Source organism: Bombina bombina, chromosome 2 (assembly GCF_027579735.1).
Source record: "Bombina bombina isolate aBomBom1 chromosome 2, aBomBom1.pri, whole genome shotgun sequence".
NCBI lineage: Eukaryota > Metazoa > Chordata > Amphibia > Anura > Bombinatoridae > Bombina > Bombina bombina.
Genome location: NC_069500.1, coordinates 634,957,163 through 634,985,118, shown reverse-complemented (window position 1 = coordinate 634,985,118; position 27,956 = coordinate 634,957,163). Strand labels below are relative to the sequence as shown.

The 27,956-nt window shown below is 39.1% G+C and overlaps 1 protein-coding gene across 1 annotated transcript in view; it reads left to right on the top strand.

Annotated features, from left to right (window-relative positions):
* Window positions 1-27,956, top strand: part of MPDZ (multiple PDZ domain crumbs cell polarity complex component) — a 754,223-nt gene that overhangs the window by 469,446 nt on the left and 256,821 nt on the right. Inside the window, exons 20-21 of the mRNA XM_053699987.1 lie at window positions 5,801-5,956; window positions 17,778-18,131. Of these exons, the coding sequence (XP_053555962.1) occupies window positions 5,801-5,956; window positions 17,778-18,131 (510 nt within the window). The remainder of the gene's footprint in view (window positions 1-5,800; window positions 5,957-17,777; window positions 18,132-27,956) is intronic.

The following is a 27,956-nucleotide window of genomic DNA, read 5'->3' as shown; positions in this document are numbered from 1 at the left end:
TACATCAACCATCAGGGGGGAACAAGGAGTTCCCTAGCGATGGAAGAAGTGAACAAGATTATTCTATGGGCGGAGTCTCACTCCTGCCACCTGTCTGCTATCCACATCCCGGGAGTGGAAAATTGGGAAGCGGATTTTCTGAGTCGTCAGACATTGCATCCGGGGGAGTGGGAACTCCATCCGGAAATCTTTGCCCAAGTCACTCAACTATGGGGCATTCCAGACATGGATCTGATGGCCTCTCGTCAGAACTTCAAAGTTCCTTGCTACGGGTCCAGATCCAGGGATCCCAAGGCGGCTCTAGTGGATGCACTAGTAGCACCTTGGACCTTCAAACTAGCTTATGTGTTCCCGCCGTTTCCTCTCATCCCCAGGCTGGTAGCCAGGATCAATCAGGAGAGGGCGTCGGTGATCTTGATAGCTCCTGCGTGGCCACGCAGGACTTGGTATGCAGATCTGGTGAATATGTCATCGGCTCCACCTTGGAAGCTACCTTTGAGACGAGACCTTCTTGTTCAGGGTCCGTTCGAACATCCGAATCTGGTTTCACTCCAGCTGACTGCTTGGAGATTGAACGCTTGATTTTATCGAAGCGAGGTTTCTCAGATCCTGTTATCGATACTCTTGTTCAGGCCAGAAAGCCTGTAACTAGGAAGATTTACCACAAAATTTGGAAAAAATATATCTGTTGGTGTGAATCTAAAGGATTCCCTTGGGACAAGGTTAAGATTCCTAGGATTCTATCCTTCCTTCAAGAAGGATTGGAAAAAGGATTATCGGCAAGTTCCCTGAAGGGACAGATTTCTGCCTTGTCGGTGTTACTTCACAAAAAACTGGCAGCTGTGCCAGATGTTCAAGCCTTTGTTCAGGCTCTGGTTAGAATCAAGCCTGTTTACAAACCTTTGACTCCTCCTTGGAGTCTCAATTTAGTTCTTTCAGTTCTTCAGGGGGTTCCGTTTGAACCCTTACATTCCGTTGATATTAAGTTATTATCTTGGAAGGTTTTGTTTTTAGTTGCAATTTCTTCTGCTAGAAGAGTTTCAGAATTATCTGCTCTGCAGTGTTCTCCTCCTTATCTGGTGTTCCATGCAGATAAGGTGGTTTTACGTACTAAACCTGGTTTTCTTCCAAAAGTTGTTTCTAACAAAAACATTAACCAGGAGATTATCGTACCTTCTCTGTGTCCGAAACCAGTTTCAAAGAAGGAACGCTTGTTGCACAATTTGGATGTTGTTCGCGCTCTAAAATTCTATTTAGATGCTACAAAGGATTTTAGACAAACATCTTCCTTGTTTGTTGTTTATTCAGGTAAAAGGAGAGGTCAAAAAGCAACTTCTACCTCTCTCTCTTTTTGGATTAAAAGCATCATCAGATTGGCTTACGAGACTGCCGGACGGCAGCCTCCCGAAAGAATCACAGCCCATTCCACTAGGGCTGTGGCTTCCACATGGGCCTTCAAGAACGAGGCTTCTGTTGATCAGATATGTAGGGCAGCGACTTGGTCTTCACTGCACACTTTTACCAAATTTTACAAGTTTGATACTTTTGCTTCTTCTGAGGCTATTTTTGGGAGAAAGGTTTTGCAAGCCGTGGTGCCTTCCATTTAGGTGACCTGATTTGCTCCCTCCCTTCATCCGTGTCCTAAAGCTTTGGTATTGGTTCCCACAAGTAAGGATGACGCCGTGGACCGGACACACCTATGTTGGAGAAAACAGAATTTATGTTTACCTGATAAATTTCTTTCTCCAACGGTGTGTCCGGTCCACGGCCCGCCCTGGTTTTTTAATCAGGTCTGATAATTTATTTTCTTTAACTACAGTCACCACGGTACCATATGGTTTCTCCTATGCTATTATTCCTCCTTAACGTCGGTCGAATGACTGGGGTAGGCGGAGCCTAGGAGGGATCATGTGACCAGCTTTGCTGGGCTCTTTGCCATTTCCTGTTGGGGAAGAGAATATCCCACAAGTAAGGATGACGCCGTGGACCGGACACACCGTTGGAGAAAGAAATTTATCAGGTAAACATAAATTCTGTTATTTCAGCATGTGACTATTTACGTTGTAAGCCCCTCTCAAAGGCATTTATTATGTGACTGCTAATTCAGATCAAGATGCACACTAAGGTCCAGATTAAGAGTGGAGCTGTATCGTTTGCGCTCATGCAATATCGGCTTGTTGTGGCCATTTGTGCCCAAGTTAAATGCTGCTTGTATTACAAGTTGAAAGTAAATAAGAATGCGTGAGCGTAATTGCAAATTATGCTTGAATGATTACCGCTACTTCAGAGCTCTGGTTAACTGTTATGCGAGTCAAAAAGTGTCACAAAACACATCAAAAATACATTTCAAAGTACAGTTACTCTAATAATAACAAAATAAAATATTAAAATATTATAAGGGCTGAAAGATATGAGGTCTCAGGTGTTAGAAAAAAAGGCCTGCAAAATGCTTTAACATAGATATACAGTATACATACAAATACATGTCTGAATATGTATATATGTGTGTACATATGTATTTATATGTGTGTACATGTATTTACAGACATATATACACAAAAAAACACACACACACATATATATATATACACACACCTGGTAACTACATTGCTCTTAAACTGCTGTGTTTTTATACGACTTCAATAAAGGTATAACTTTTATATCACTCCGTTATAGTGCTTTATGTGCCCTTTCAAGAATCAACTTTACCTCACCTTGGCTGTATACCTAAAAGGGGAACTTATTTTGTATATATATATATATATATATATATATATATATATATATATATATATATATATATATATATATATATATATATATATATATATATATATATATATATATATATATATATATATATATATATATATATATACAGGGAGTGCAGAATTATTAGGCAAGTTGTATTTTTGAGGATTAATTTTATTATTGAACAACAACCATGTTCTCAATGAACCCAAAAAACTCATTAATATCAAAGCTGAATAGTTTTGGAAGTAGTTTTTAGTTTGTTTTTAGTTATAGCTATTTTAGGGGGATATCTGTGTGTGCAGGTGACTATTACTGTGCATAATTATTAGGCAACTTAACAAAAAACAAATATATACCCATTTCAATTATTTATTTTTACCAGTGAAACTAATATAACATCTCAACATTCACAAATATACATTTCTGACATTCAAAAACAAAACAAAAACATATCAGTGACCAATATAGCCACCTTTCTTTGCAAGGACACTCAAATGCCTGCCATCCATGGATTCTGTCAGTGTTTTGATCTGTTCACCATCAACATTGCGTGCAGCAGCAACCACAGCCTCCCAGACACTGTTCAGAGAGGTGTACTGTTTTCCCTCCTTGTAAATCTCACATTTGATGATGGACCACAGGTTCTCAATGGGGTTCAGATCAGGTGAACAAGGAGGCCATGTCATTAGATTTTCTTCTTTTATACCCTTTCTTGCCAGCCACGCTGTGGAGTACTTGGATGCGTGTGATGCAGCATTGTCCTGCATGAAAATCATGTTTTTCTTGAAGGATGCAGACTTCTTCCTGTACCACTGCTTGAAGAAGGTGTCTTCCAGAAACTGGCAGTAGGACTGGGAGTTGAGCTTGACTCCATCCTCAACCCGAAAAGGCCCCACAAGCTCATCTTTGATGATACCAGCCCAAACTCCACCTCCACCTTGCTGGCGTCTGTGTCGGACTGGAGCTCTCTGCCCTTTACCAATCCAGCCACGGGCCCATCCATCTGGCCCATCAAGACTCACTCTCATTTCATCAGTCCATAAAACCTTAGAAAAATCAGTCTTGAGATATTTCTTGGCCCAGTCTTGACGTTTCAGCTTGTGTGTCTTGTTCAGTTGTGGTCGTCTTTCAGCCTTTCTTACCTTGGCCATGTCTCTGAGTATTGCACACCTTGTGCTTTTGCGCACTCCAGTGATGTTGCAGCTCTGAAATATGGCCAAACTGGTGGCAAGTGGCATCTTGGCAGCTGCACGCTTGACTTTTCTCAGTTCATGGGCAGTTATTTTGCGCCTTGGTTTTTCCACACGCTTCTTGCGACCCTGTTGACTATTTTGAATGAAACGCTTGATTGTTCGATGATCACGCTTCAGAAGCTTTGCAATTTTAAGAGTGCTGCATCCCTCTGCAAGATATCTCACTATTTTTGACTTTTCTGAGCCTGTCAAGTCCTTCTTTTGACCCATTTTGCCAAAGGAAAGGAAGTTGCCTAATAATTATGCACACCTGATATAGGGTGTTGATGTCATTAGACCACACCCCTTCTCATTACAGAGATGCACATCACCTAATATGCTTAATTGGTAGTAGACTTTCGAGCCTATAGAGCTTGGAGTAAGACAACATGCATAAAGAGGATGATGTGGTCAAAATACTCATTTGCCTAATAATTCTGCACTCCCTGTATATATATATATATATATATATATGTATATATATATATATATATATATATATATATACACAGTATATACATACACACACAAGTATACACACATATGTGTGTACATGTATTTACAGACATATATACACAAAAAACACACACACACACACATATATATATACACACACCTGGTAACTACATTGCTCTTAAACTGCTGTGTTTTTATACGACTTCAATAAAGGTATAACTTTTATATCACTCCGTTATAGTGCTTTATGTGCCCTTTCAAGAATCAACTTTACCTCACCTTGGCTGTATACCTAAAAGGGGAACTTATTTTGTGTATATATATATATATATATACAGACACACACACACACATATATATATATACACAGTATATACATACACACACAAGTATACACACATATGTGTATACATGTATTTACAGGCATATATACACAAATACATCTGTTCACAAATAGTTTCTTAGCTATGCATAAAACCTTGCACTTCTTACAGGATGGATCTGAGAGGAGAACATTTGCTTATGGGTTTAATAACATATCTATCAGTGACAACAAAGTGTTTCTTTGGCCTGCACTACATTTTTTTCTATTACCTTGAGGAGACAGACCTGTGTGCAAGCAATCAGTTTGCAAATGGTTCTGCACCTGCTATAGAACACTCCTGTACTGTACATACTTTCACCAGAATGTTGAAGTGAATTGTGTGAAAAGTCATCCTTTTCATCACCATTTTACTGATTAGATTTACTTTAGTGATTGCTATTTTGCCTTTTTTTTCCTCCAGGTAAGACTCTATTCGTGCAGCTCTTTTGGTCATTTGTTTGGAAGAAAAATGATAGAAATGAAATCTCTAGTTAAACAAATATGCCCCGGGCTTGTCAAGTTTTTATATTCAGCTACCAGTAGTGAATTTCTGCCATATGCTGTTATGTAGCTAACCCTAACCCTATGGAAGTGACATTGTTTAAGAGGAAAAACTAAAAGTTTTGCATTTTATCTTTACTAATTAATATGAAACTAATAATCCATCAGTAACAACTAACTGCCAGTGCTGTCCTTCTGAAAGTGACAGCCATCAGAGTGTTTTAAGGTTTTGTAAATTGCTCATACACAACTAATTTATAAATGATAGAAATATGTTTTATTATGAAAAAGCATAGTTATTAGTTGTTTCTTATGTCCATAATTAAACACACCATTAGTCAGCTATGGTTCTGTGAATGGAAAAGGAAGACGTATTGAGTCTTGCAGAACAGAAAAAGATACTTTCCGTGCTGTAGTTGTTAGAATGTACTTATAATGTTGCATGTGCATTGTATGAGCTTTAACTAATCAGTGCTGCTGCTAACTTCTGCAGGTAGAGTCATCTGAGACTGACTTTCCATGTGAACCTTTTCTGGAATCTCAGTATCCTACAGAGGATAACAACTCTTTTCAAGTTTCAATGTTAGCCTTGCACGGGAGTGCATGTTGTGAAGATTTAACTGATGAGCTCATTTCTTCAACTTTAAAGGTAACTTTTCCATTAAATTAGTTGTCTGATAAGATTAAGAACATCCATATTTTTTACAAGACACTTTTTTTTTCACCATTTGATCTAACAATAGCATTTTATTGTAAGGTGAACAGTTTTTTTTTTTTTTTTAATTTTTTTTAAAAAAAATATTGGTGGCATTAAGTTTTTATTATTTGGGCTGCAGATTGTATACTCTGAGAGGTGAGAAATCTTTTCTCTCATGGGCAAAGCTGAGCATCTCACTGGTGCTTATGAAAAATATTCTACCTAGATTTGTTTGGAACTCTTATGCATACTCCCAGAGAAAACCTCTTCAGTGACCTGCTGCAGGAAGTACAAAATGATATAGTTATCTGTAAAGAAGGGAAATTGTGCTGTAGCAGCACATGCAGTTTCATAAGGGACTCGTTATAGAGACAGTGAATGTATGGAAACATGCTATACTGACACACATGAATTTAGATGCAAACGTGATGAGCTAGCAAGAGTTAACTAATATACTGTAGCATCTCATGAATTTGTATGGAGGGACAATGTAGCAGTGGCATAGGGACATGCTATATGAGTATGACAATAGTTTAAATTCTGCCAATAACTGCTTCTAATAAGCAGAATAACAAGTTAACATTTTGCACAGACACCCACCTCACAGCAATAGGCTTTTAATGAGTCACAGATAATGATACTGTTTTAAATGCAGTGATGACTTGGTTTTTCCCTGCAAACTATGATACTGTGATTCTTTTTTTTCCTTTTATTAATTTTCTGTTTATTTAATTTCATTTTATTTAAATCCCCTTATCATTCTTAAAGGTGGGGAGAGGCCTAGAGGAATTCCAATCCTGGCCACTAGGAGGAGACAAAGAGTCACAAAACTCCAAGGGCCCTTAAAACCTCCCACCTTATTGGTAAACCTGTCTTATCTTGTCTTCCACAGGAGGAAGATATGGAGGTGCTCTATGTGTTCATTTGTGAGAGTGGTTCTCAGACCAATTTTAGCCCCATTTTCCCTTTAGAGAGTTACTGTTTGTACAGAGGGAAGTTTATGTAATATTAGGTAGTGGCAAAATTATTCCCTGTGGGAGTTAGTCACGGGCCTGCCACCGGTGTCACAGGCACTGGTCCCTAGCCTCCTCCTGCTGGATCATCATTATAGTCCACATACTCAGATCCTATGCTGTTACGCGTACAGTGCTGGATTCGCTGGAATCAGTTTTTCCTGCAGATTGTAAGTCCAGTAGTGTGGGTGCCTAATAGGTAGTATGTAGTTTATTTATTTGGGCACTCACATAACCTATAGGCTATTACTAGGTACACTTACGCCTAGATTACGAGTTTGGCGTTAGCCTTAAAAAGCAGCGTTGAGAGGTCCCAACGCTGCTTTTTAACGCCCGCTGGTATTACGAGTCAGGCAGGAAAGGGTCTACCGCTCACTTTTCTTCCGCGACTCGAGGCTACCGCAAATCCCCTTACGTCAATTGCGTATCCTATCTTTTTAATGGGATTTGCCTAACGCTGGTATTACGAGTCTTGGAAGAAGTGAGCGGTAGACCCTCTCCTGGCAAGACTTCTACCGCATTTAAAAGTAGTTAAGTTTAGTTAAGTTTTATGGGCTGACGCCGGAACATAAAGCTCTTAACTAAAGTGCTAAAAAGTACACTAACACCCATAAACTACATATTAACCCCTAAACCGAGCCCCCCCCACACATCACAAACACTATAATAAAATTATTTAACCCCTAATCTGCCGACCGGACATCGCCGCCACTTTAATAAATGTATTAACCCCTAAACCGCCGCACTCCCGCCTCGCAAACACTAGTTTAATTTTATTAACCCCTAATCTGCCTGCCCTAACATCGCAGACACCTACTTACATTTATTAACCCCTAATCTGCCACCCCCAATGTCGCCGCTTCTATATTAAAGGTATTAACCCCTAAACCTAAGTCTAAACCTAACCCTAACCCCCCTAACTTAAATATAATTTAAATTTAACTAAATTTAACATAATTAAATAAATTAATCCTATTTAAAACGAAATACTTACCGATAAAATAAACCCTAAGCTAGCTACAATATAACAATTAGTTACATTGTAGCTAACTTAGGATTTATATTTATTTCAAAGGCAACTTTGTATTTAACTATTTAATAACTACCTAGCTAAAATAAGTACAAAATTACCTGTAAAATAAACCCTAACCTAAGTTACAATTACACCTAACACTACACTATCATTAAGCTAATTACCTAAACTACCTACAATTAATTACAATTAAATTCAATAAACTAAATTCCGAGAAAAAAAAACACACTAAATTACTGGAAAAAAAAATTACAAGAAGTTTAAACTAATTACACCTAATCTAAGCCCACTAATAAAATAAAAAAGCCCCCCAAAATAATAAAATACCCTACCCTATACTAAATTACAAATAGCCCTTAAAAGGGCCTTTTGCGGGGCATTGCCCCAAAGTAATCAGCTCTTTTACTATCACCCATAAACTACCTATTAACCCCTAAACTGAGGCCCTCCTGCATCACAAATACTATAATACATTTATTAACCCCTAATCTGCTGCTCCTGATATCACCGCCACAAAGAAAATGTATGAACCCCTATTCCGCCGCTCCCCAACATCGTCACCACTTTACTAAAGTTATTAACCCCTAAACTGCCACCCTCCCACATCACAAACACTATTTAAATATTAACCCCTAATTTGCTGTCTTCCCACATCGCCCCCACTATACTAAAGTTATTAAGTCCTACACCGCCACTATAATAAACCTATTAACCCCTAAACCGAAAGCCCAACACAACGAATTATAGTAAATTAAACTATTAACCCCTAAACCGAAAGCCCCCCACATCGCAATAAACTAATTTAAACTAGTAACCCCTAAACCTAACCCTGACTTAACCCTAACGTAACCCTAACACCCCCTAACTTTAACATAATTAAAATAGAGCTAATTTAAATTTACAATTATTAACTAAATAAACCTATAAACCCCTAAATCGCTAGCCCCCCACATCGCAACAACCTAAATTAAACTATATTAAACCCTAAACCTAACCCTAACGTAACCCTAACACCCCCTAACTTTAACATAATTAAAATATAGCTAAATTAAATATACAATTATTAACTAAAATAAATAATACATATTTAAAACTAAATACATACCTGTAAAATAAAACCTAAGCTAGCTACAATATAACTAATAGTTATATTGTACCAAGCTTAGGTTTTATTTTTATTTCACAGGTAAGTTTGTATTTATTTTAACTAGGTAGACTAGTTAGTAAATAGTTATTAACTATTTAATAACTACTTAGTTAAAAAAATACAAAATTTACCTGTCAAATAAAACCTAAGCTACCTTACACTAAAACCTAAAATTACAAAAAATAACCATTAAAAAAAATAGAAAAACCTACCATTACATAAAAAAAAAAAAAAATGATCGAAAAAAAAATTCTTCCTATTTTAATACCCTTTAAAAAAAAAACTATGCCTCAAAATAAAAAAGCCTAGTCTAAAATAAACTGCCAAGAGCACTTAAAATGCCCTAAGTTAAACAGCTCTTTTGCTACAAAAAAAACAACCCCCCCCTAACAGTATACAAACCCCCACCCCACAAACTACCAAGGGCCCTTAAAAGGGCCTTTTGTAGGGCATTGCCCTAAGTTAAACAGCTCTTTTGCTACAAAAGAAAAACAAACACCCCCTAAAAAAATACATTACACAAAATAAATAAATTATCAAAAATAATAAAAATTATTCCTTTTCTAATACCCATTAAAAAAACAACCCCCCCCCCAAAAAAAAACTAATCTAGAATAAACTACCAATGGCCCTTAAAAGGGCCTTTCTCCAACATAGGTGTGTCCGGTCCACGGCGTCATCCTTACTTGTGGGATATTCTCTTCCCCAACAGGAAATGGCAAAGAGCCCAGCAAAGCTGGTCACATGATCCCTCCTAGGCTCCGCCTACCCCAGTCATTCTCTTTGCCGTTGTACAGGCAACATCTCCACGGAGATGGCTTAGAGTTTTTTAGTGTTTAACTGTAGTTTTTATTATTCAATCAAGAGTTTGTTATTTTGAAATAGTGCTGGCATGTACTATTTACTCAGAAACAGAAAAGAGATGAAGATTTCTGTTTGTATGAGGAAAATGATTTTAGCAACCGTCACTAAAATCCATGGCTGTTCCACACAGGACTGTTGAGAGCAATTAACTTCAGTTGGGGGAACAGTGAGCAGTCTCTTGCTGCTTGAGGTATGACACATTCTAACAAGACGATGTAATGCTGGAAGCTGTCATTTTCCCTATGGGATCCGGTAAGCCATGTTTATTACGATCGTAAATAAGGGCTTCACAAGGGCTTATTAAGACTGTAGACTTTTTCTGGGCTAAATCGATTCATTATTAACACATATTTAGCCTTGAGGAATCATTTTATCTGGGTATTTTGATATAATAATATCGGCAGGCACTGTTTTAGACACCTTATTCTTAGGGGCTTTCCCAAAGCATAGGCAGAGCCTCATTTTCGCGCCGGTGTGGCGCACTTGTTTTTGAGAGGCATGGCATGCAGTCGCATGTGAGAGGAGCTCTGATACTTAGAAAAGGCTTTCTGAAGGCGTCATTTGGTATCGTATTCCCCTTTGGGCTTGGTTGGGTCTCAGCAAAGCAGATACCAGGGACTGTAAAGGGGTTAAAGTTCAAAACGGCTCCGGTTCCGTTATTTTAAGGGTTAAAGCTTCCAAATTTGGTGTGCAATACTTTTAAGGCTTTAAGACACTGTGGTGAAAATTTGGTGAATTTTGAACAATTCCTTCATGTTTTTTCGCAATTGCAGTAATAAAGTGTGTTCAGTTTAAAATTTAAAGTGACAGTAACGGTTTTATTTTAAAACGTTTTTTGTACTTTGTTATCAAGTTTATGCCTGTTTAACATGTCTGAACTACCAGATAGACTGTGTTCTGAATGTGGGGAAGCCAGAATTCCTATTCATTTAAATAAATGTGATTTATGTGACAATGACAATGATGCCCAAGATGATTCCTCAAGTGAGGGGAGTAAGCATGGTACTGCATCATTCCCTCCTTCGTCTACACGAGTCTTGCCCACTCAGGAGGCCCCTAGTACATCTAGCGCGCCAATACTCCTTACTATGCAACAATTAACGGCTGTAATGGATAATTCTGTCAAAAACATTTTAGCCAAAATGAACACTTATCAGCGTAAGCGCGATTGCTCTGTTTTAGATACTGAAGAGCATGACGACGCTGATAATGATATTTCTGAAGGGCCCCTAACCCAGTCTGATGGGGCCAGGGAGGTTTTGTCTGAGGGAGAAATTACTGATTCAGGGAACATTTCTCAACAAGCTGAACCTGATGTGATTGCATTTAAATTTAAGTTGGAACATCTCCGCATTCTGCTTAAGGAGGTATTATCCACTCTGGATGATTGTGACAAGTTGGTCATCCCAGAGAAACTATGTAAAATGGACAAGTTCCTAGAGGTGCCGGGGCTCCCAGAAGCTTTTCCTATACCCAAGCGGGTGGCGGACATTGTTAATAAAGAATGGGAAAGGCCCGGTATTCCTTTCGTCCCTCCCCCCATATTTAAAAAATTGTTTCCTATGGTCGACCCCAGAAAGGACTTATGGCAGACAGTCCCCAAGGTCGAGGGAGCGGTTTCCACTTTAAACAAACGCACCACTATACCCATAGAGGATAGTTGTGCTTTCAAAGATCCTATGGATAAAAAATTAGAAGGTTTGCTTAAGAAAATGTTTGTTCAGCAGGGTTACCTTCTACAACCAATTTCATGCATTGTCCCTGTCACTACAGCCGCATGTTTCTGGTTCGATGAGCTGATAAAGGCGGTCGATAGTGATTCTCCTCCTTATGAGGAGATTATGGACAGAATCAATGCTCTCAAATTGGCTAATTCTTTCACCCTAGACGCCACTTTGCAATTGGCTAGGTTAGCGGCTAAGAATTCAGGGTTTGCTATTGTGGCGCGCAGAGCGCTTTGGTTGAAATCTTGGTCGGCTGATGCGTCTTCCAAGAACAAGCTACTTAACATTCCTTTCAAGGGGAAAACGCTGTTTGGCCCTGACTTGAAAGAGATTATCTCTGATATCACTGGGGGTAAGGGCCACGCCCTTCCGCAGGATCGGCCTTTCAAGGCAAAAAATAAACCTAATTTTCGTCCCTTTCGTAGAAACGGACCAACCCAAAGTGCTACGTCCTCTAAGCAAGAGGGTAATACTTCTCAAGCCAAGCCAGCTTGGAGACCAATGCAAGGCTGGAACAAGGGAAAGCAGGCCAAGAAACCTGCCACTGCTACCAAGACAGCATGAAATGTTGGCCCCCGATCCGGGACCGGATCTGGTGGGGGGCAGACTCTCTCTCTTCGCTCAGGCTTGGGCAAGAGATGTTCTGGATCCTTGGGCGCTAGAAATAGTCTCCCAAGGTTATCTTCTGGAATTCAAGGGACTTCCCCCAAGGGGGAGGTTCCACAGGTCTCAGTTGTCTTCAGACCACATAAAAAGACAGGCATTCTTACATTGTGTAGAAGACCTGTTAAAAATGGGAGTGATTCATCCTGTTCCATTAAGAGAACAAGGGATGGGGTTCTACTCCAATCTGTTCATAGTTCCCAAAAAAGAGGGAACGTTCAGACCAATCTTGGATCTCAAGATCTTAAACAAGTTTCTCAAGGTTCCATCGTTCAAGATGGAAACCATTCGAACTATTCTTCCTTCCATCCAGGAAGGTCAATTCATGACCACGGTGGATTTAAAGGATGCGTATCTACATATTCCTATCCACAAGGAACATCATCGGTTCCTAAGGTTCGCATTCCTGGACAAACATTACCAGTTTGTGGCGCTTCCTTTCGGATTAGCCACTGCTCCAAGGGTTTTCACAAAGGTACTAGGGTCCCTTCTAGCTGTGCTAAGACCAAGGGGCATTGCTGTAGTACCTTACTTGGACGACATTCTGATTCAAGCGTCGTCCCTTCCTCAAGCAAAGGCTCACACGGACATTGTCCTGGCCTTTCTCAGATCTCACGGATGGAAAGTGAACGTGGAAAAGAGTTCTCTATCTCCGTCAACAAGGGTTCCCTTCTTGGGAACAATAATAGACTCCTTAGAAATGAGGATTTTCCTGACAGAGGCCAGAAAAACAAAACTTCTAGACTCTTGTCGGATACTTCATTCCGTTCCTCTTCCTTCCATAGCTCAGTGCATGGAAGTGATCGGGTTGATGGTAGCGGCAATGGACATAGTTCCTTTTGCGCGCATTCATCTAAGACCATTACAACTGTGCATGCTCAGTCAGTGGAATGGGGACTATACAGACTTGTCTCCGAAGATACAAGTAAATCAGAGGACCAGAGACTCACTCCGTTGGTGGCTGTCCCTGGACAACCTGTCACAAGGGATGACATTCCGCAGACCAGAGTGGGTCATTGTCACGACCGACGCCAGTCTGATGGGCTGGGGCGCGGTCTGGGGATCCCTGAAAGCTCAGGGTCTTTGGTCTCGGGAAGAATCTCTTCTACCGATAAATATTCTGGAACTGAGAGCGATATTCAATGCTCTCAAGGCTTGGCCTCAGCTAGCGAGGGCCAAGTTCATACGGTTTCAATCAGACAACATGACAACTGTTGCGTACATCAACCATCAGGGGGGAACAAGGAGTTCCCTAGCGATGGAAGAAGTGACCAAAATCATTCTATGGGCGGAGTCTCACTCCTGCCACCTGTCTGCTATTCACATCCCAGGAGTGGAAAATTGGGAAGCGGATTTTCTGAGTCGTCAGACATTGCATCCGGGGGAGTGGGAACTCCATCCGGAAATCTTTGCCCAAGTCACTCAGCTGTGGGGCATTCCAGACATGGATCTGATGGCCTCTCGTCAGAACTTCAAAGTTCCTTGCTACGGGTCCAGATCCAGGGATCCCAAGGCGGCTCTAGTGGATGCACTAGTAGCACCTTGGACCTTCAAACTAGCTTATGTGTTCCCGCCGTTTCCTCTCATCCCCAGGCTGGTAGCCAGGATCAATCAGGAGAGGGCGTCGGTGATCTTGATAGCTCCTGCGTGGCCACGCAGGACTTGGTATGCAGATCTGGTGAATATGTCATCGGCTCCACCTTGGAAGCTACCTTTGAGACGAGACCTTCTTGTTCAGGGTCCGTTCGAACATCCGAATCTGGTTTCACTCCAGCTGACTGCTTGGAGATTGAACGCTTGATCTTATCGAAGCGAGGGTTCTCAGATTCTGTTATCGATACTCTTGTTCAGGCCAGAAAGCCTGTAACTAGAAAGATTTACCACAAAATTTGGAAAAAATATATCTGTTGGTGTGAATCTAAAGGATTCCCTTGGGACAAGGTTAAGATTCCTAGGATTCTATCCTTCCTTCAAGAAGGATTGGAAAAAGGATTATCTGCAAGTTCCCTGAAGGGACAGATTTCTGCCTTGTCTGTGTTACTTCACAAAAAGCTGGCAGCTGTGCCAGATGTTCAAGCCTTTGTTCAGGCTCTGGTTAGAATTAAGCCTGTTTACAAACCTTTGACTCCTCCTTGGAGTCTCAATTTGGTTCTTTCAGTTCTTCAGGGGGTTCCGTTTGAACCCTTACATTCCGTTGATATTAAGTTATTATCTTGGAAAGTTTTGTTTTTAGTTGCAATTTCTTCTGCTAGAAGAGTTTCAGAATTATCTGCTCTGCAGTGTTCTCCTCCTTATCTGGTGTTCCATGCAGATAAGGTGGTTTTACGTACTAAACCTGGTTTTCTTCCAAAAGTTGTTTCTAACAAAAACATTAACCAGGAGATTATCGTACCTTCTCTGTGTCCGAAACCAGTTTCAAAGAAGGAACGATTGTTGCACAATTTGGATGTTGTTCGCGCTCTAAAATTCTATTTAGATGCTACAAAGGATTTTAGACAAACATCTTCCTTGTTTGTTGTTTATTCCGGTAAAAGGAGAGGTCAAAAAGCAACTTCTACCTCTCTTTCTTTTTGGATTAAAAGCATCATCAGATTGGCTTACGAGACTGCCGGACGGCAGCCTCCCGAAAGAATCACAGCTCATTCCACTAGGGCTGTGGCTTCCACATGGGCCTTCAAGAACGAGGCTTCTGTTGATCAGATATGTAGGGCAGCGACTTGGTCTTCACTGCACACTTTTACCAAATTTTACAAGTTTGATACTTTTGCTTCTTCTGAGGCTATTTTTGGGAGAAAGGTTTTGCAAGCCGTGGTGCCTTCCATTTAGGTGACCTGATTTGCTCCCTCCCTTCATCCGTGTCCTAAAGCTTTGGTATTGGTTCCCACAAGTAAGGATGACGCCGTGGACCGGACACACCTATGTTGGAGAAAACAGAATTTATGTTTACCTGATAAATTACTTTCTCCAACGGTGTGTCCGGTCCACGGCCCGCCCTGGTTTTTTTAATCAGGTCTGATAATTTATTTTCTTAACTACAGTCACCACGGTACCATATGGTTTCTCCTATGCAAATATTCCTCCTTAACGTCGGTCGAATGACTGGGGTAGGCGGAGCCTAGGAGGGATCATGTGACCAGCTTTGCTGGGCTCTTTGCCATTTCCTGTTGGGGAAGAGAATATCCCACAAGTAAGGATGACGCCGTGGACCGGACACACCGTTGGAGAAAGTAATTTATCAGGTAAACATAAATTCTGTTTTTGTAGGGCATTGCCCTAAAGAACACAGCTCTGTTTATGAAATAAAAATACAAATACCCACTAACATAAAATTCAAAAAAAATATCTAAAAAACCTAAGCTACCCATTGCCCTGAAAAGGCATTTAGCTCTTTTACTGCCCAACCCCTAATCTAAAAATAAAACCCACCCAAAAAACCCTTAAAAGCCTAACACTAACCCCAAGACGATCCACTTACAGTTTTTGAAGTCCCGCTTGAACGATCTTCATCCTGGCAGAGAATTCCTCATCCAGGCTGCCTCTTCAGTCTTCATCCCGGTGGGGAAGTCCTCATCCAAGGGGCTAGAAGTCTTCATCCAGACGGCTAGAAGTCTTCATCCAGACGGCCTCTTCAATCTTCATCCAGGCGGCATCTTCTATCTTGATCCTGGTGGCGTGGAGTGAGGTCCATCCTGAAGACATCCGGCACGGAGCATCCTCATCATACGGTTGCCGCCGTACACTGAATCTTCAATGCAAGGTACGCGATCCAAGATGGCGTCCCTTGCATTCCTATTGGCTGAAAAATTTTAATCAGCCAATAGGAATTAGAGCTGCTAAAATCCTATTGGCTGTCCAAATCAGCCAATATGATTTAAGCAGCTCTAGTTCTACTAGTTCTATTGGATGATGAATCTGCCAATAGAATGAGAGCTGCTTAAATCATATTGGCTGTTCAAAGCATCCAATAGGATTTAAGCAGCTCTCATTCCATTGGCTGATTCATCACGTCAAACACAGCACTTGTTTTGGGTGCGGTATGGAGCTTAAAATCTCCATATCGCATGTGCAAGCCGTGTTTTTCAAAACTTGTAATGACAGCGCTATAGGGAATTAAATAACGCCACTTTTGTTGCATTCGTTAATTTCCCTATAGAGCTCAAAACTCGTAATCTAGCTGAGTGGTAGCTAAATTTGAAAGAGTGGCCCATATGGGCTTTTGTGTGGTTATAATATAGACTAGAGGTGACCTTTGTGCCAGTGCAGCAATGAAAGCACTATTTTGCGAGGTGATCACTGTTACCACATTAATCACCTGGCTATGTTGACAAAATTTATTTAAGAGAAGGAATCGCCCACTATAAAATAAAGTTTATGGTGGGTCTCTAGAAATGTTTATTTTTCTTTTTTTAAGCCCATAAAGAACCCTTCCCACCAAAAAAAATGCATTGTGGGGGGGGGGGGTTCATTTTATTTTTACATTTTTGGTGGGTTTGTTGTGATTCTCTTTCAATGAGAGGTCATGGCTATTAAGGTAGCTGAGGCACACAAACATATACTTCCTTGTGTGTGTGTGTGTGTGTGTGTTAAAGCTGATGACCTATAATAATTGGTGAATGTTGTCTCTTTATTGTTTTTCTATTAAAACTATGTGAAACTTTTACACTGGAGATAGTACCATATATTTCACCAACACTTATTAAGAGCTTCTACAGCTGCAAAGACATGAAATATTAAAGTGATTGTAAACTTAACAATTGTGCAGCATAGTGTATAAAAATATTATTCAATATGTGGGAACTTTAATTCATAAAAAAATTAAATGAAAAATGGGTGCGGAGCAACGGCGCAATGTTTACCATCACTGTATGGTAAATATTTGACAAATGAAGCGTCATTTAAAAATGTCATGAATTAAAGTTCCCCTGTTTTGAATAAAAATGTTATATACTGTGCAGCACAATCGTGAAGTTTACAATTTTTTTATGTTACCTGCAGTAGTTCTTCCTTTGCAAATGCAAAATATATCAGCTATGTAATTGGTTTGCTAGTCAATTAATGGTACAAGACTTAGACAAATGTCAATGAGCACTACAGTTGAACAAGGTATACAGGGCCTTTCTGTCAATACGTGACCCTAAGACTTGAGTAGGTACAGCACAGAAATGGGTGAGAGAAAATGGATTTGTAGAGTAGAAACAAAATTGATAAAACTCACAACACCACAAAGTCAAATTGCTCAAAACATTAGTTAGTGACTGTCAAAGATGCAATGTATGAAAGAGCACCAATTTTATTAATAATAACAAAAACAATGTCCCCTATCTCCTAGGATTCCCCTGAAGATACATTTCTTGATGAAAGTTTTTACTCAACATCAGAAGTAAATACAGAAAAGCTAACCTTTTCTAAACCAGTCTCTGAAGCAGAATTTTGGGAAACTTCTATGCCGTTGTTGGATTTTAAAACACCTAGCATGGATTTTGATCATCTAAATCTTAACCATTCCAAAGAAGAGACAGAGTATAAGATTTACAGAAGTGATTCAGTTGATCCAAAGGATCATTTGCATACAGGAGTTTTTGAAAAAACAAAAAATTGTGTTCTCTCCCCTTCTTTGATGAAGCCTAAGGTGGCACTGGATCCTACTGAAACACCTACTGAATTATCTGGTTCTGCCTCTAAGGTAAAATGGTGTATATTTTACATATAAACTAGTTTGCAGATCATAATACAGTTATTGATCTCTATTTGACCTTAAACCCTGTTGTTAAAGGGATATGAAACCCAATTGTTTTTCTTTTATGATTTAGATAGAGCATGCATTTTAAAACACCTTTCTAATTTACTCCTATTATCAATTTTCTTCGTTCTCTTGGTATCCTTATTTGAAAAAGCAGGGATGTAAGCCCATTTTTGGGTAACGCTTGCTGATTGGTGGTTACATTCCTGCTTTTTCAAATAAAGATACCAAGAGAACCAAGAAAATTGATAATAATGAATAAATTAGAAAGTTTCTTAAAATTGCATGCTCTAAAAAAATTGTTTCATCTCTCTTTAAAGGTGGTTTCTCTTATATATTACAAGACTATTCAATATAAAATGTATTTATATACTGTTTGCCATGAGCTATCTTAAAGGGATAGTAAACACCAAAAAAAAATTGTTTAAAAAGATAGATAATCCCTTTATTTACCATTCCCCAGTTTTGCATAACCAACACTGTTATAGAAATATACTTTTTACCTCTGTAATTACCTTGTGTCAAAGCTTCTGCAGACTGCCTCCTTATCTCAGATCTTTTGACAGACTTGTACTTTAGGCAATTAGTGCTGAGTCTTAAATAACTTCATGTGAATGAGCACAATGTTATGTATATGAAACTAATGCCCTGTAGCTGTTAAAAACTGTCAAATGCATTCAGATAAGAGGTGGACTTCAAGGGCTTAGAAATTAGCATATAAGCCTACCTAGGTTTAGCTTTCAACTAGTATACCAAGAGAACAAAGCAAATTTGATGCTAAAAGTAAATTAGAAAGTTGTTTAAAATGACATTCTCTATCTGAATCATGAAAGTTTAATTTGGACTTTACTATATCTTTAAAGTCAGCCAAGAAATCAACAGCTTATCTTTCAATGATCCTGCTTTTTTTAAAGTAATTTTTTGGGTAGTAAACATGGGCCAATAAAATTAATTTGCATTGATAGTTAAAGGAACAGTAAACACCTTGTAATTACATTTCTCTTGTCTAACTGTAGAATAGCATGTTAGCCAGGTTTACATTTTCTTTTTAAAAAACAAATTAACATCCTTTTTTATTGAATTGTTTTTTCACTAGTCAAACTACACCTGCCAGACAACAAGACTAGCCACAATCATATTGTCAGAATAAAGTGCATTACTTTGGAGTTGTTACCAATATTATCCAATTAGGTACAACTATGTAGCAGGGTTAGCCTTGGGAAGTCAGCAGTGTGCATTTGAAGTTCTGAGAATTAGAAAATACTCTGCATTCAAAATGTAAGGGATATTTATGCCCAAATGTTTTCTTTCATGATTCATATAGAGAATGTGATTTTAAACAACTTTCTTATTTACTTCTCAATTTTTCTTTGTTCGCTTGATATCGTTTGTTGAAAAGCTGGGATGTATGCTTAGGAGCTGGCACTATATGGCAGCAGTTTTGCAGGAATGTTATACATTTGCAAGAGAACTAGATAGGAAGCGCTTTTTCCTGCCATGTAGTGCTCCAGATGCCAGATATCTCCTCAACACAGAATATCATTGGAGCAATTTTATATTAGAAGTAAATTGGAACCTTTTTAAAATGGCATGCTCTGTCTGAATAACAAAATAATTTTTTTGGTTTTCATATCCTTTTAAATGACAGGAAAAGAAGGCAAATTAAATAAAGTATATTGCAAAGTTGTTTAATTACGCATAACTAAGGAATATATATATACAACAAAATATACTAAATTAAACTATTAACCCCTAAACCTCTGGCCTCCCACATCACTACATAAATATATTAACCCCTAACCCTAACGTAACCCTAATCATAAGTCTAACCCTTACACCCCCTAACTTAAATATAATTAAAATAAAACTACATAAACCTTACAATTGTTACCTAAATAATTCCTATTTAAAACTAAATACATACTTACCTGTAAAAAAACCCTAAGCGAGCTACAATATAACTAATAGTTATATTGTAGATATCTTAGGTTTTATTTTTATTTCACAGGTAAATTTGTATTTATTTTAACTAGGTAGACTAGTTAAAATAAATACACATTTACCTGTAAAATAAAACCTAACATGCCTTACAATAAAACCTAACATTACAATCAAATCAAATAAATTAAATTAATCAAATACAATTATCTAAATTACAAAAAAAACACTGAATTACATAAAATAAAAAACGAAATTATCAAAAAACAAAACAAATTACTCCTAATCTAATAGCCCTATCAAAATAAAAAAAGCACCCCCAAAATAATAAAACCCCTAGCCTACACTAAACTGCCAATAGCCCTTAAACGGGCCTTTTGTGGGGCATTGCCCCAAAGATAACAGCTTTTTTACCTGGCAATATAAATTACAAACACCCCCCCAACAGTAAAACCCACCACCCACCCAACCAAACCCCCCAAATAAAACTCTATCTAAATAAACCTAAGCTAACCATTGCCCTGAAAAGGGCATTTGGATGGGCATTGCCCTTAAAAGGGCATTTAGCTCTTTTATGGTGCCCAAACCCTAAGCTAAAAATAAAACCCACCCAATAAACCCTTAAAAAAAAAACTAACACTAACCCCTGACAATCTACTTACAGTTTTCGAAGACCGGACATCCATTCTCATCCAGCCGGCGAAGTCCTCATCCAAGCGGGCAGAAGTCTTCATCAAGACGGCATCTTCTATCTTCATCAATCCGGCGTGGAGTGGGTCCATCTTCAAGACATCCGGCGCGGAGCATCCTCTTCTTCCGATCGTCACTGGAAAATGAAGTTTACTTTAAGTGACGTCATCCAAGATGGCGTCCCTTACATTCCGATTGACTGATAGAATTCTATCAGCCAATAGGAATTAAAGGGGAAAAAATCCTATTGGCTGATCCAATCAGCCAATAGGATTGAGCTTTAATCCTATTGGCTGGTCCAATCAGCCAATAGGATTGAGTTCACATTCTATTGGCTATTCCAATCAGCCAATAGAATGCAAGATCAATCCTATTGGCTAATTGGATCAGCCAATAGTATTTTTTCCCCTTTAATTCCTATTGACTGATAGAATACTATCAGCCAATCGGAATGTAAAGGATGCGATCTTGGATGATATCACTTAAAGCGACGATTGGAAGAAGAGGATGCTCCGCGCCGGATGTCTTGAAGATGGACCCGCTCCGCGCCGGATGGATGAAGATAGAAGATGCCGTCTGGATGAAGACTTCTGCCCGCTTGGATGAAGACTTCTGCCGGATTCAATGAGGACTTCTGCCCGCTTGGATGAGGACTTCGTCGGCTGGATGAGGATGAATGTCTGGTCTTCGAAAACTGTAAGTGGATCGTCGGGGCTTAGTGTTAAGTTTTTTTAAGGGTTTATTGGGTGGTTTATATTTTTAGCTTAGGTTTTGGGCACCTTTTAAGGGCAATGCCCATCCAAATGCCCTTTTTTAGGGCAATGGTTAGCTTAGTTTTATTTAGATAGAGTTTTATTTGGGGGGTTTGGTTGGGTGGGTGGTGGGTTTTTGGGTGGGTGGTGGCTGTTCCTGTCAGCCAATGCAATGCAAGCTCAATTCTATTGGCTGATCCAATCAGCCAATAGGATTTTTTTCTACCTTAATTCCGATTGAGTGATATAATTTTATCAGCCAATCGGAATCTAAAGGACGCCATCTTGGATGACGTCATTTAAAGGTACCTTCATTCGTCGTTAGTCCGTCGGAAGAATAGGATGCTCCGTGTCGGATGTCTTGAAGATGGACCCGCTCCGCGACGGAAGGATGAAGATAGAAGATGCCGTCTGGATGAAGACTTCTGCCCATCTGGAGGACCACTTCTGCCGGCTTCCTTGAGGACATCTTGCCGTTTGGATGAAGACTTCTCCCGGTAAGTGAATCTTCGGGGGTTAGTGTTAGGATTTTTTTAAGGGTGTATTGGGTGGGTTTATTTTTTAGGTTAGGGCTTTGGGCATGTGCTAGAGTTAAATGCCCTTTTAAGAGCAATGCCCATCCAAATGCCTTTTTCAGGGCAATGGGGAGCTTAGGTTTTTTTAGGTAGGCTTTTATTTGGGGGGTGGTTGTGTGGGTGGTGGGTTTTACTGTTGGGGGGTTGTTTGTATTTATTTTTAAAGGTAAAAGAGCTGATTTCTTTGGGGCAATGCCCCACAAAAAGCCTTTTTAAGGGCTATTAATAGTTTAGTTTAGGCTAGGGTTTTTTTTATTTTGGGGGGGATTTTTTTTTATTTTGATAGGGCTATTAGATTAGGTGTAATTAGTTTAAATATCTTGTAATTTGTTTTTTATTTTCTGTAATTTAGTGTTTGTTTTTTTTGTGATTTAGCTAATTTAGTTTAATTTATTTAATTGTAGTTAATTTAGGGAATTGATTTAATTGTAGTGTAGTGTTAGGTGTTAGTGTAACTTAGGTTAGGTTTTATTTTACAGCTAAATTTGTATTTATTTTAGCTAGGTAGTTTTTAAATAGTTAATAACTATTTAGTAACTATTCTACCTAGTTAAAATAAATACAAACTTGCCTGTAAAATAAAAATAAACCCTAAGATAGCTACAATGTAACTATTAGTTATTTTGTAGCTAGTTTAGGGTTTATTTTACAGGTAAGTATTTAGTTTAGGTTTAGAGGTTAATAAATTTAGAATAGTGGCTGCGACGTTGGGGGCAGCAGATTAGGGGTTAATAAGGGGTTAATAAGTGTAGGTAGGTTGCGGCGACATTGGGGGCGGCAGATTAGGGGTTATTAAATATAATGTAGGTGGCGGTGATGTCCGGAGCGCCAGATTAGGGGTTAATAAGTATAATGTAGGTGGCGGCGATGTTAGAGGGGTAATATTATTTAATATTATTTAACTAGTGTTTGCGAGGCGGGATTGCAGCGGTTTAGAGGTTAATATGTTCATTATAATGGCGGCGATGTCCGGAGCAGCAGATTAGGGGTTAAACATTTTATTTTAGTGTTAGCGATGCAGGAGTGCCTCGGTTTAGGGGTTAATAGGTAGTTTATGGGTGTTAGTGTACTTTTTAGCACTTTAGTTATGAGTTTTATGCTACAGCGTTGTAGTGTAAAACTCATAACTACTGACTTTACGGATCTTGTCGGTAGAGGCTGTACTGCTCACTTTTTGGACTGGCGCTATGGAAGTCCCATAGAAAAAAGGGTTTACGAAGTTTACGTAAGTCAGTTTGCGGTAAGGCCAAACAAGTGTGCGGTACACCTATACCTGCAAGACTCGTAATAGCAGCGGGCTTAAAAAAGCAGCGTTAGGGAGGGGAGGAGCCTGCTGCGTGCGTGAGGATGGCAGCAGAAGAGTGAAGCTCCTGAAATCTACCCTGTCGGAATGAGAGGCTAATACAACCAGCCAAACTTCTCAGGAGGATAATGAGAAAATCCTTAAGATCCCAAAAATAAGCAAAGGTCCTCACCGAAATAATAGAGAAAGACACATATATGAGAAAGTACCTGCAGAATATAACAGCGGAGTATGGTGGGTTTGAGTTCGGAGCCCGGTACGCCCAGGTGAGCGAGGAGACCGGAAGACACGGAAGTGAACAGACGGGCCAAAGGCCGGGCGGAGGAGGCGAGTGCAAGAGCAGACAAGTGCTGAGCGGCCATTACCAAGGAGAACTGCGCGGCTAAGAGGAGGAGGAAGAGGCCGACGATTGCCGAACAAATAAAAGGGCTGCGGTAACACAACATCTTAAATCACTAAGAAGTGGCATACACCGAAAAAGGAGAAGCAGGAAATAAAACTGCGAAATAAGCCTATACTAAAAGAGGAGCCCGGCGTACCAAGGGGAGGTAAGAGACCGGAGTTCCTGATAGAGGACGGATACTACAAAGTCTCTGATTGGGAGCTGGAGGATAGAGGGAGGACTGCCTGAGAGAGAGGGAGTCGCAGCCGAGGAGAGAGCTGCCATAAGTGGCGGGGGTAATAGTTAAACAAGAAACGAACAGATAGAGAAACTAAGGCCCGCTACACTGGCGTAGATACAACGAGCTCTCAGGAGATAAATTAAGTGCCAGACAGGAGAGGTGAGACTGAGAAGCAGAGTTGCGGGAGAATGATACAGGGGCAAGGCATGCTGTAATACTGGGCAAAAAATAGCTGGCCGAGGAAAAGTGAAAAGTGAAAGAAGGGGAGCCTTAAGCAATCAGAGGCTGATTGGACATGGGTTGCTAGACTGAGAAAACATAGGAAAAAGGGTTGGGAACCCCACAGCAGAACAGCCCCAAAAAATATAAGAGAGAAAGTTGGAAAAACAAGGGGAAAAGGAGGAAAAACAAAGGCATAAAGAGATCAAAAAGAGCCAAAGGAGGAGAGGAAGAAAGGAAAAGAGAGAAAAGAGAGAAAAGAAGGAAAAAGGCAAGGAGAAGGAATAACAGTAAAAGAGAGAAGAAATGGCAACTAAAAAATCTACAAAAATAGACAAAGCAAACAAAAACAATAAATCCCCAAGCGTAAAGGATAACCCTTTTTTCCATAATTTGAGCCTAGAACAGCATATAAGCCCCAAAAATATTGAGAAAACAGCAAAAGAAAACTTGATAAACATGGATATACAATTACCAACAGAGGAAATCAGGAAATTAGCAACAAAAGAAGATATTACCTCTATAAAAGATTGTATCATGGCAGAACTCCTTGAAATCAAAAGAGAAATAAATGAAATGGGACAGAGGGTTAACTCCCTAGAAACCCAGCAGGAGGAAATAGAACAAGAAATGACACAAGTAAACGAAGTCATACAGGTACAAGCACAACAAATAAAAGAGTTGCAAGATAAACTAACGGATTTGGAAGATAGGTCCAGGAGGGGGAATTTAAGGATAAAAGGTATATCAGAAGAAGTTAAACCTGAGGACCTAAAAGTGTACGTACAAAAGATTATGGTCAGTCTGATACCAGATACCCAGGAAGAGGCCATAAAAATAGAAAGAATACACAGACTGCCAACCCAAGCTATCCCGGGCAGAACCAGAGATGTTATACTAAATTTACAAGACTACACATTAAAAGAACAAATATTAAGAAGAGCTAAAAGAGAACATACATTTAAATACCAGCAATCGGATATTCAAATATTTGCAGATTTAAGTATGGCTACAATGAAAAAAAGGAGAGATATCAGATTCCTGACTAGAAGTCTCCAAGAGAAAGGGCTAAGGTACAAATGGACGTATCCATTTGGGTTAATAATCTTCCATAATGGGAATACCATACACTATAAAAGAAAGGAGGATATTCACCAGATTAAAACTAAGCTACAACTGGACATGGAAATACCCACAGATTTTGAAAAAGATGAATTTGTTGAGATGGGCCAAAGAATATTAGTAAAAGGGAACACTCAAAAACATAGCTGGGAAGAAGTTAAGAGGAAGAAAAAGAATGGACAGCTAAATTAACCAACCAAAAAAGGAGGAGAAGAAGAGAGAGTGAGAAAGAAAAAAGGAAGAAGGGATAAGGACTTATGTATAAGGAATAAGAGAGATGCTCCTGAGAAAGTTAAAGGGACAATGCACAAAAGACATGGGGCTGTTTAATTTTTTTTTTTTTTTTTTTTTTTTTTTTTAAAACACCAGAGGGGTTGTCTCTACACCCCACCCCACACTACAAGTAATCACTTCAGATTTTTTCTATATATTTTTCCACCCCATAAAATAAGTGTGCATCCACACAAGAGTGGAATTTTTTTTTTTTTTTTTTTTTTTTTCTTTCTCTCTCTCTCCCCCACCCGATCAGTCCCTGTTTAGGGTCTTAAGCACACCTCACATGACAAGGAAAGGCAGGCATAAGGTCTTTCATCTGTTTGGTTTTTCTTTTTTCTTCACCCCCCACACCCCCCGTTTTTTCTTTTTTTGTTTTTTTTTTTTTTTTTTTTTTTTTTTTTTTTGGGCTAAACACTAGAGGGGATGTCCGCACTCCCCACACCACACTTACGAATACAGACAAGGAAAGTATTCCTTAGAGATTTGCACATGGTTTTTTCATCTGGTTTTTTTTTTTTTTTTTTTCCCCCTCACACCCTCCACAAGTAATCACCTCAGATTTTTTCTATATATTTTTCACCCCACAAAACAAGTGTGCAATCACACAAGAGTGGATTTTTTTTTTTTTTTTTTTTCTTACAGATGGCATCCTGTTTTTTCCCAGGAAATTCCGACAGGGGAGAAGTTCTACCCCCTAGTTCAATTTTTAAATGTTTTTTCGTTTTATGTATGTAAATAAAAAATTTAAATATTATAAGATACACTCAGAGAAAGGTTCTACTAGCCACACAATGATAAAAGAAAGGAAAGTAATACCTAAGGAGACTCTTGTGGGGAGCCGTTAAAAACAATGAAAGATATACAGATTATTACAATTAATGCCAAAGGGCTAAAGACTCCCCAGAAGAGATCCATGGCTCTGAGGGAGATGGAGAAATTAAAGGGTGATATTTTATTATTTCAGGAGACCCATTTCAGTAGGGATAGGGAACCAAAATTCATAAATGATAAGTATAATGTTTGCTATATGGCCTCAGACAGGGGCAGGAGGAACTGGGTATGTATCGCACTCCATAAAAATTTGAACTTTCAGCTAAAAGAGAAGGTAAAAGATAAGGAAGGGAGATATTTGGGAGTCAAGGGGTATATCCAAGGTGAATTAATGACAATTTTTAACATATACGGCCCTAATACAAAACAAGATAGTTTTTTTAAAAAACTGATTAATATAGTACTGGATTTCCAAGAAGGGATATTGTTTTTTGGAGGAGACTTTAATATTACGTTAGATCCAAATCTGGATAATTCCAAGAAAAAGTCTAGTACCCCCAAATATATCACAAAGCAAGTAAATAATAGTCTAGAACAAATAGCAATATATGATGTATGGAGGCTGTTATATCCGACTCAAAGAGATTATACGTTCTTCTCGAACCCACACCTTTCTTATTCTAGATTGGACTATCTCTGTACAAACATAAAAGGGCTAATTTGTGTACAGGAAACTCAGATTCTTCCAAGGACGTGGTCAGACCATGCTCCAGTAAGCTTAAAAATAAAATGGGGACACCAGGAAGAAAAACAGTACAAATGGAGATTGGATGATGCCACGATTAAGAAACAGGAAGATAGGGAAAATATAGCCGGAAAAATTGAAGAATTCTTCCAACTTAATGATGTGGAAGAAATAGAGGCAACAATCCTCTGGGAAGCACATAAATGTGTTTTAAGGGGAGAGCTAATCAACCTAAGGAGTATACAGAAAAAGGTTAGGGAGGAATTCTTTAGAGAGACAATGAGAAAAATTCAGGCCTTGGAGAAAAGACATAAGCAAACCCCAGAAAACAGAAAAATAGAAGAAGACCTAGAGAGGGAAAGGAGGAATATACGGGAGTACTGGTCAAGTATTAATAAGAAGAAAGCTTTATGGTTGAAACGTAAATTTTATACGGAGGGTGATAAAAATGGGAGACTCCTAGCGAGAGCTATAAAGAAAAAACAAATAAATAATAGTATATATAAATTGATAAAGGAGGATAAAAGCTACTGTAAGAATCAACAAGAAATGGCCCAACAATTTAATAAATTCTATAATAAGTTATATAATCTAGAGACCTACCCCAGAGAGGAATCAACTTGGTCTAAGTATTTTAGGGAGGTTAATATAACCCAGGTTTCGGAGCAAGAAAACCAGAAACTAGATGAACCAATTCAAATACAGGAAATCCAAGACGCTATTGAGAGCTTACAAATTGGCAAAGCCCCAGGCC